Consider the following 10192-nt stretch of genomic DNA (forward strand, 5'->3'; position numbering starts at 1 on the left):
AGTTTTCACTGAATCTCTGTCACCTGCAGTATGGCTGTTTATGAGCTACCTATTAAAGAGGCATTCTTTCTGCACTACGTAGGTTGCACTGGAAGTAATGCCCATTTATGTCCATGCAAACTACAATAGATACAAAGAGCACAATGACACTACTGGATAGAGGAAATTCTCAACTACTCAAACAGCAGTTTTCAACATAGTCACCACCACTAGATATGTATTTTCAGCAGCAATGAACAAGAACCTGCATACCATACCACCTACCACCTCACTATGTTCACATCCTCTGTTCTCCATAAACACTCAGCAACTGTCAATAAATGTCAATCGGTGCCATTTTTTCTACATGGAGGAATTCAGTTCCACACCACTGTCTCATATACATTTCCATCTCAGACACCGTTGTGTCAGACTGCCCCTCTGCTGCCATCTGTCACACGGCAACAAAATATAAGGGACTATTGTTGGGAAGCTTCTACCTCTGCTGCCATACCACCACCAACCACCTCTGCTGTCAACACAATACAATTGGAAGCAATAATTCAGGAACAGCCATTGTAGGAGTAGCCTTCTTTGACTAACAGAATGAAATAAAGTCAAGGAGCTCTAATTCTGCACGTATGTAGGAAGTCTGTATCCTGCTCTTACCACAGATACAGTAGCAATATTTGCATCTTCAGATTAATCAGTGTCTAAACGAGCTTTCTTGTAAGTCTGATAAACACATAACTTCCATAAAAGAAGAAGCTTGTATCCATTGCCCTTTTCACAAGAACTTCATGGCTGAACACAGAATCGCCCCCTCCCCTGCACAGGGCAGTACTTTATAGAGAAACCTACTTACATCTGGCCATGGCAGCTCCATTTGCTGGCCACACTTCTGCTCAGACACCACAGTGACCCTTGTGGTCATCAGGTTCAACAAGAAGTTATGGCTTGGAGCAGCACTATCCGAGTAATACAGTGGTGAGCACTACCTTCTGTAGCCTCCACACCTTGCTCTGCCTCTCCACAGGGATCTTGCTCATCCAGCCAGGACACTCAGCTACCATGAGAAGAAAAGCAGCCACTCTGCTAACCTGACTGCCAGGGTACGCAGATCAGCGCAGGAAAGCTTGTCGCCCTCCTTCATGGGAACACCATCCAGCTCCACTGCCCCATGCTGAGGCTGTCTCTGCAGAAGGAGGAGGAGATGTTCCTGTTTTGTATCCACGTCAGAGACAAGAATGTGTCCCTCCGTGACAGGGCTCAGGCCGCCCTCTTCCACCCTCAAGTGGCTTGTAAGAACCTGTATGGAGGAAAATGCTAAACTGATGTTTTCATTCTGCACTTCAATCTTCTAGTACTAGTTCATGCAACACCTTAAAAGTCAAAATGCCAAAGGCTGTATTCCTTTCTGCTGTGCTGGAAAAACATAAGGAATTTGCAAACAATATGTTCTGATACATCCCAGATCTGATCCCATTCAGACTCCCATAAGCAAATAGACAGACAACATATTGAAGAGGGATTTAGGACTTGTGATTGCAGCCCTTAGCTAATGCGCTGCAAAAAATCACCTTGCACTCTCACCAAACTTTGCCTTCCTCCTCTGCCCCAGCGAAGCCAACACGCCATTCCCATCCTTTCCCATGGAAGATTTTTCTTTTAATTCAGTCCAGTCAGGAAACTTCCCTGCATTTCTGTTTCTATCCAAAGCCGTTTCCAAACCCTTCACCCTTCGCCTCCCCATCACCCTACCTCCGGGGCTTGGTTGTCCACAGGAAGAATTGTGATATTGAAGCAGATTCCATACAAAGTGCCACCATGCTGATTGCTGACAGAAAATACAAACTGGACGTGTTGAGGATTGGGCCCAATGTCCTGCAGTGGGGGCATGTAAGCAACTTTCAAATAGTTCACAGCATGCTGCAAAAAGTGAAGAGGGATTAATGTAAGAGGAGGAGTGTAGCCATTAGCCAGGACATTAGGAAACTTTTTCATCCCCTCTTTTGATGTTACATGAACTTTCAAAATTTATTCCAGAAACTGCTCACACACTTTAGCCACTGCCAATTTGTGACATTCTGCCCACCAAGATAGGCTGTCCACACAGACAGGCCAGTGAAAGAGACTAAATCACCAAAATCTGCCATTCAGATGCACATACTAGGCCAGAGATTCAGGCGAGGTAGGATGAGGGCTCTCACCATGGTATTACAGTGGTCACCGCTATGCAGCCTTACCCATTCTTCATGATACAGAAAAGGGCACCTTAACAATATTCTGAAAAAAGACATTGGTCAAACTACAGAAGAAAATCCTGAAAGAGAGAACAGAGGCCTGTTCCAGCCTGTCCCACAGCTTCCAGTGGAGACACCGAGGAGAAACAAAGAACTGTCAGGGCTCCATTTCCGTGTTTTGTGCACTTTGTTTTCATCTCAGCATGATAAAGAAGCCGAATTCAGCCCACCCTAAGTAACCGCAGCCCCTGCTGCTTTCAGATGGAGAGTTATGTTTGCAGACATGAAGCATGATAAACATTTGTTTTAAGAATTGGAATTCAGTTAGCCAGCAATTTAATTAGCTCTTCTAAAGCAGTGTTCGTGTAATAGTACTGCAACTCACTTTTCACCTCTTGTTTTCCTATCAGGAAAAAGCTATATCCATGTGGCTGTTCTTAAGAGTGTTTGGTGCCATTTATACTACCACGTAACACAACAAACCTGAGTAAACGACCTCAGAGCAAGAGCAGCAGGATCCTTGACCAGTTTTGGGATGGTGTCCACCATAAACAGCTTCCCAGCGTCTGAGTGACTGTACAAAAACATGCATGTTAGCAATACTAAAGAACAGGAAAAACAGCAGTCATGTAGTTTAGTCTTGTGTTTCAAATTAACTTCCCACTCCCAACTGCACTGAAAGGAAAAGTTTTTTCTCTCTTCTATCCCTACTATTCTTCAAAGTTTATGACAGAATGCTCACCACAGGTGAGTCTTTCAGGATGGTGAAAAATATTATTGCATATCTTGTGAGCAAGCACTGGGTTTTCTGCTGGTGTGTGTCTCTGCACATCTCAGCTATCAGCTTCAGTGCAACTGAGCCTATTTACAACACCTGCAATGCTAGCCCATCACATTCTTAATGCTTACAACTATCAGTGTGTACAAAATGAAATTATTCTGTTTCTTTTTCATCTTACAAACTTCTCCAGTCAACAAGTTTGACCAAGCCATCTTTGCAATGGAGACAACAGCAGTGCCTGTCCCTCATCAGCTGGATAGGGAGTTGTCTAAACACCCTTTCCCCTCTGCTACTTGCTGATTCCCTGTGGCCTGAGGTCAGAATTGCAGATGTTGATCTTCAGCAGAAACCATACTGTGATTTAAACTTTTCTGTTTAGCAGATAGTTGCCAATGCAACCGTCAAAACACGTTTTACCAAGCAGTGAAACAGCTGAAGTGACACGTGAATTGCTCTTACAGCCATTCGTCACATGCCCCCGTTGTCCTCTGAAGCCTGTCCTGCCTGCCATTCTGCTACACAGGTTCCTGGTCCAGGACCTCACAATATCATGGCAGTAGTGCACTCCCTAGAAATAGCTGTAGCACCTCATCTTCTCAGTCTGGGGTAGCTCCAGGTCAACACAAATCTATTCATTACAAAAGGTTCTGTGAACTGTAAACAACTGAATATCCAACTGAATCCAACTGCCCAGCGTAAGATGCAAATCCAAGACAGAGATTTCAGGTGCATTTCTTCTTCTTGCTTGCTAAACAATGCAGCTGTATTATTCTGTGTACTATACTGCTGCTTTTAGCTGTAACTCAGCCTTAATTATTAACAAGAGATCTGCACTCAGTTATTATCACTCGCATTTTAAGCAAACAGATGGAAAACCTGAAATACAGGCATACTATTGCCACTGAAATTGCTACTCTTACATGAGGCTTTGCTCTCTCCCACCTGGAAGATACAGCAGGCCACACCTACCCGTGCACACAAGAGAAAAATGGGGAAGTGGTTATGGTGTACGTGAGTTCCCTATCTTGCTCTTCCACATCTATGAAGTGGAGATGTTTCTTAGTTAGGTGAGCAATCTCAGTCTCCTTAACAACCAGGTGGCGAGTCACTCCTGGGGCTTCTTTGGGCAGCTGATCATCCACAGGTGCAATGTGCACCGTCATCACCTAACATCAGAAGACGGCAAAATCAACAACCATTCCCTTGATGAGAAAATGTCCAAGAAATAGTTTACACACTTGTACACAGAAATAACTAGATGACTGGAATATGAGATACACAACACTCAAATCTCACAAATCTCAGCAGCATTCCTTTTTTTTCACAAACAGTGCTAGATGTTCAACCCCTGGGTGGAATAGTCCGTTCACTGTTGGCCTCAGAAGGGCTGTTTGGTTTGTTTGTATCATCTCTGAATCTAATATTTTCAGCATTTAATGTTACGGTTTGGGAGAAATTCACTGAGAATAGACAGAGAGCATTACCCCACGAAAAATAGGTAAGCCATGAAGCATGGTTGATGGCAAATAGGAGAGACCAATCCCAGTTTATTTGAGAGTCTTGCAGAAGTTGAAAATTCCCTCCCAGAGATGCTTCAGTGTCATACCTGTGGCTCCGAGAGATTGGGAGGGTCATGGCTATCACACAGCACAAACTCAATGGAATCTTCAAATACTTCTCCTCCCAAATGATGATAATACATTATTCCATTAAACAGATCCCTCTGAAGAAAACTGCTGACAGGATACCCTGTTTAATTAAAGAATATATCTTCTATTGGATTGTGCATGACTTTAATCCTTCATAAATACTATTCATTACCAATGCAAGTAAATAGTAAGGTATTGTGCCTCCTTTCTCACTCCAGCTAAGGCAAGATCTTTGAAACGTTTCCTCACTGTCTTTCACATTTCCTCACTGTCTTTCATGTTTCCTGCAGATCATCACCTTCATTTCCATGTCACTCAGTAACCATTCAAAAAATGAAGCAACACAGCAAACTGTCTAACAGCTCTATGTAGAGGGTAAAAGAATTTGCATTACAGATAGACTCCACAGTCTAACACAGGAATTCTGAGCTCAGTTCATCTACTGGCTTTGAGCTTTGTAGATAAAGTATCTCCTGACTAGCTCAGTTCCTCTTGAGGAAAAAAAAAAAACCAAATTGGAGAAATAGATGGAAAAGTTATGTGCTAAACTGTGTTAGGTCATAACTATCCTGGTGCAAACAGAGACCAACATTAAAGAAAAGTGAGAATTTGCACATGTAATAACAAAAAAGTCTAAATTTTCCATGATTCATCCTGAGCTGAAGTTACGTCTAGTTGTCATACTTAACACAGTTAAAAATTGAGAGGAAAAAGAAAATGGTGCTATTGTGGATGTGTTTCATTACCTATTAAGTTTGGCCCTGGTTTCTTCATGATTTCCCCAGCCTGTGGTGGCTTGGTAATATTGAATACTATATAGTCATCACTGGAATCCATGTCAGAAGCTTGAAGCATGGAGCCCTGGATCAGGATCGTCTGTCCCTCCTGTACTTCAATTACCACATTGCTGATAAGAAATGGAGGACTGTCATCTTTAGGGAGGATATTGATTGGAAACTTATGGCGAATACTATGCAGGCCATCGAAAATCCTGAATACCACAAAATCCTTGGTGGAATCGCTGTCATCGTGATGGTAGCGAACAACTCCAGTCTGAATGTCAGAAACTGTAAACATGAATCCTTTTCCTCCTGTCGAAACAGTAGAAGCAAATGCATCACAAACGTGTAGTTCAACCCTGAAGAAAATTCCTTCATCAATGTTATACATTGAGCATGTTATACACTCATAAATATTTCAGGCAGGTTAAAGGTTTTGCTGATGCAGGAATAGATGGTATACCAAGGGCCTCTAAGGGAAATATTTTTAGCCCTCCAAGCTGTGTGACATGCACAGAGACACCCACAGCTGCAGGTGCATTTTCACTCCCTTTGTTCCTTACTCAAAGAGAATTACAGGTGGCTTTTAGGATGCAGTGATAACTACTCCATCAAACAAAAACCTGTTAGAGGTGACAGGAGGCGGAGAGCAACACCATGTATTCCTTTTTCTCTCAGGGCTTTCCTTTTGGCCTGGGACTGGCACTACAAAGCCCAGCACATGAGCACTCAAAGCACTGCCTTGATTCGTTGATCCTTGCAGGCAGCAGGAATCCCTGCTCTGATTCAGGGGGTGCTGGCTTACACCAGGCTGTCCCCTGTCCACCTCCCACCTGAGCTCCTCTGGCACTGAAGGCACCGGGAGCTTCCGCTTGTAAGGTGGCAGACAGCTGGTCCCACAGACCCCAAAACTGCATGCCAGGAGTCTGCTGAGATGAAACATACTTCATATGTCTCAATAGTTCCTATTTCAGCCAAATTCTATGCATTGCCTTCTTCCTTTATTAAAATGGTTGTTCTATGTTTCTGGGCTGTGCATTTCACTTAAAAAACATTTAACCATCAAAAAGCCAGCACTAAGAGTGGCAGCGTCTTTCCACCCTGCTAACAGCAGTCATTTCTTTTACCTAACTGGTTTTTCCCGAAGAGAGCAGTGATGCAGTGACTCATCAGACTGCAAAGCAAAATCTGTAATAGTGAAAATGCAGAGGGATAGAAAATCAGAAATGTAATTTAATTGCCTATTTTTTTTTTCAAATAAACCTATAAACTGCCAGAAAATAGCAACCACATCCCAATGGTTTCTGTATTTGCCAATGAATCAGAATCAGTCATCATTCCTTAAGCATCCTCAGTACCTAAATGTTAAAGCATAATACCTGTTTTCAGCTTAGGCCGTGCCTGCTCTGTGACAGTGATTTCTTTAAATTTTCAGCTTTGGGATTCAGATGAAAGTTAAGAAAGTAAAAAGTTTAAACACAGATTTTTGTTGTTGTTGTTGTTTGGGTTGTTGTTTGCTTCGATTCTTGTTCGTTTGTTTGTGTGTTTGGGGGTTGGGTCGTGGGGTTTGTTTTGTTTTGTTTTGTGGTTGCACAGCCGTGCCTTTGCCTACCGCGGGGCTGCAGTAGAGGAAGGCCGTCAGCAGAGGGAGTGGAAGGCTGCCGGCACGCCTGCCATGGGCAAGGCGTCTCCCGTGCTCCCTCGGCTCCCTCTGGCTCTGCTCGTGCTGCTCACTCCTGAAGGGAGAAGTGCAGGAGCAGCTCTCACTCTCGTGCCCCTGGCTTCCTCCCTGGTGCAGCTCGGGGACATACACAGCCCAGCTGCCATTCCTCTGACTCTGTGGCGCCATCACAGCACCGTCTCTGTGAGATGCCCGCATGAGAGCTGCTGCCTGTAGTCACTTGCAGCACTGGGCTGAATTCGTGCACAGCGAGGAAAATAATAACCAACTGCATTTATGAAATTGGCTCATAGGCAAAACACCAGACTTTTTTTTTTCCCACTTAATAATGGAGACCACATAAATGCACTGTTTGCCAAAATGCTATGCAACCAACTCTCCTTAGGAACCTGTGAACTTCTGACATTCCCGCCCTTCCCTTCTGCACCTTCATTCCCCTGCACGTCTGCCTCTCATGCGTATCTGCTGCATGACCTCCGCATGGCTGCCACCAGTCATCACTGGAGAAGGTGTTTCCAGGACCCAAGGGTAAACAAGTATTTATTTACCTCTCACTGTGAGCCGCCCATGCTGCAAGCCATCAACTGTGACCAAGCGAACATTTTGGATATCATCATTGTCTACCACCTGTAGGTGTTGCCATGTGATAGGCCGGGATTGCCCTTCCAGGAGGCTGAGGCCTGCAAGCAGCAAAGTTATTTCACAAAAGCATTACTCAAGGTTGCCAGTGCCCCTCTCTGAACATTTCTGGAGTCAGGAAAGAGTCTTGTTGGTTCCATCCACGTAACTGAGACAGACATCTCAAGAGCAGCCTAAAAGCTTGATACCGTCTTCTCTACTGCTACTACTCTCTACTTTACTTCTCTACTACTCTCTACTTCATCTTCTACTTAGTCAGTTGCATTTAAGGAATTTATATTTCAGAGAAACAGCATATTCTGGTTCCCAGTTACCAAGCAGACCATTTAGATTGATTTGTGGACATTTGTAAAGATGAAAGTACTGTGTCTGAGGTCTCATGATGTCTGAAACTGGGGACTCCATTTCTTAGTGAGTCTGAAATTGAAAATTATATTGATATTCACAATGGAGGACAATATCTCTTCTTTTTATTCAGACAGCCATTTCAAGTGGAGTTTCTCTGGGAAGCATAAGGCCTCTTTTTCTCAAATCCTATCCTATTCCACTGCAAAGAGACTGTACCTTTTCTGGTGATAGCTTCAGAGTTGTTTGGCCTTTGCCTTTTGTGGCTAAATATCAACATAAATTTTAATGAGAATGGAAGAACCTGTCCCTTCCCCAATGGGAAATTATAAACTTCTTTGAATGAGTTTAACCCTCCTAGGCTTCAAATTGCTGTTGCTGTCTCATGCTCTGACCTGTGTTCCCAGACTGTAATACAGCAATGACCTGCACAAGTCACTCCTTCCATGCCATACTGGGGGTGTTTTTCTCCTGCACGGTATCACTTACATCCTGATGTGTGTTTTCCATACACTCACTTTTTAGCACTTGTATTTTCTCTTTCCAGTTTTCATCAACTCCCAGCCTCCTTTCTATTGCTTTACCATTCCATTCTCCTTCAGATTTTGGATGAGCATATCTTTCCAGTTTGTGACTCTTCTGCTTGCTCATTTTTCCAGATTTCTACTTAGAGCAGTACAGACAACACACTATCCTACAACCTTTACTCCATCATATATTTGTCTTTATTATTTAAACTCTTTCATGTCTTGTTCATTCTTGGAGCAAATGCAGTATACAGAAATCCTGGTTTATTTATTTATTTTTTTAAAATATAACTACTTATTTACTTTATTTTTCATTTCAATTAAAACATTTATTTGAGTTTCTACATTTTCCCCAAAAAAGCTATGCAGAAAAAAAAAATAGATTTACACTCTTTTCACTTAATGATCCTTATGCTCCAGATGTAGAACTGAATTTTATAGCTCTGTCAAGATTGCCTGTGTCCAAAGTGTCATAAATTCTGTAGCAGAATAAAGTGAGGAACAGAGATCTCACCTGTATTCCATGAAACCCGAGGAGCATTTGTGTCTGCTGTTCTAATAGAAAGTTGCACAATGGTTGGTAAACTCCTCTCAAAGTAGAAGTCATGAACCTCAACCTCCAGCTGTAATACAAGCAGACAAAGAGTTTACTGGAAAAAAGAGCCTGAAAAACAACTGTACCTCAAAACACATACAATCGGTTCTTATCTGAGAGATAAATCCTAGGAGATTCTAACATCAGATAATAAGCTAAAAAATGAAACTTGATTTAGCTTATAAAGTGTATTTGAGATTCTGTACTTGATCTTGACTGCTATGATCTTCCCAGCAAAAGGTGGGAAGAGTCATGTATAATGTGTAGAAATCAATTTTAACTGTAGATTGGGGTACAATTAACACAGCAATTAACGTAAGACTATTTAATAGCAATAATAAAGGGATAGTGCTTTTCCCACTTTTTGACACCTGTAGGACTAAAAAAATTGGAAGAAAAAATACAGAGAAACAGCTTTAAAAAATGTACATCTATATATTTAAGTATATCTATCAAACTGTTCAATGGCCAAGAAATTCTGAAATCTGCAGTGAATTCCAAAAGATGTGTTCAGAGAGCAGAGAGTTTGGTAGGATGACAGCTCTTCACATTAAGGAAACAGCAAAAAGGCAGCTCCTCTGACAGCTGAGGTTAAAAAAGGCAAGTTCTATCAGCAAGAGATGCCAAAGTGTATTACATCTGCTTTGCTTTCCAGTTTACCCTTTCTCCGGATTATCTTCCTCTGATTTCATGTTTCTTTGGACAGTTTCATTGCTTTAGTACGAAACAAAATGGTTGCATTTTGTTTTGTTTGGATTATTTCTTAACTATTTCATCTGATTTAATTTCAACATTTTTATATTCTCCTTCACCTGATGTCTCTTCCTCCCATCCCTCTTTTTTATTGTTACTGCTTATTTTCTTATATTATGGTTTCCACTGGCACACTACTGAATTCCACAAAACGTCTTGGTTACTTAAAAAATAAAGCAACACTGTCCTTGAAGTGGGAGATCTTCACTTTCAGCACTCTG

The 10192-nt window shown here is 42.2% G+C and overlaps 1 protein-coding gene across 19 annotated transcripts in view; it reads right to left on the reverse strand.

Moving 5' to 3' along the window:
* The window catches only part of FREM1 (FRAS1 related extracellular matrix 1), a 69310-nt gene that overhangs the window by 40561 nt on the left and 18557 nt on the right, over positions 1-10192 (reverse strand). For 18 of the 19 annotated variants that reach the window (XR_003072178.3, XR_005842735.2, XR_005842734.2 and 15 more), the window contains 8 exons: positions 9138-9246; positions 7661-7792; positions 5399-5743; positions 4610-4752; positions 3973-4169; positions 2706-2796; positions 1741-1908; positions 1080-1288 (listed from right to left, as the gene is read on the reverse strand). Coding sequence is in view for 14 of the 19 variants with exons in the window: in XM_004949102.5 (XP_004949159.3) it covers positions 1080-1288; positions 1741-1908; positions 2706-2796; positions 3973-4169; positions 4610-4752; positions 5399-5743; positions 7661-7792; positions 9138-9246 (1394 nt within the window). In the remaining 5 variants the exon portion in view is untranslated. Of the gene's footprint in view, positions 1-1079; positions 1306-1740; positions 1909-2705; positions 2797-3972; positions 4170-4609; positions 4753-5398; positions 5744-7660; positions 7793-9137; positions 9247-10192 lie in introns of those variants that run through there. The other variant, XM_040655930.2, reaches the window with a different exon arrangement.

The sequence above is a fragment of the Gallus gallus genome, chromosome Z (assembly GCF_016699485.2).
Source record: "Gallus gallus isolate bGalGal1 chromosome Z, bGalGal1.mat.broiler.GRCg7b, whole genome shotgun sequence".
NCBI classification, from domain to species: domain Eukaryota; kingdom Metazoa; phylum Chordata; class Aves; order Galliformes; family Phasianidae; genus Gallus; species Gallus gallus.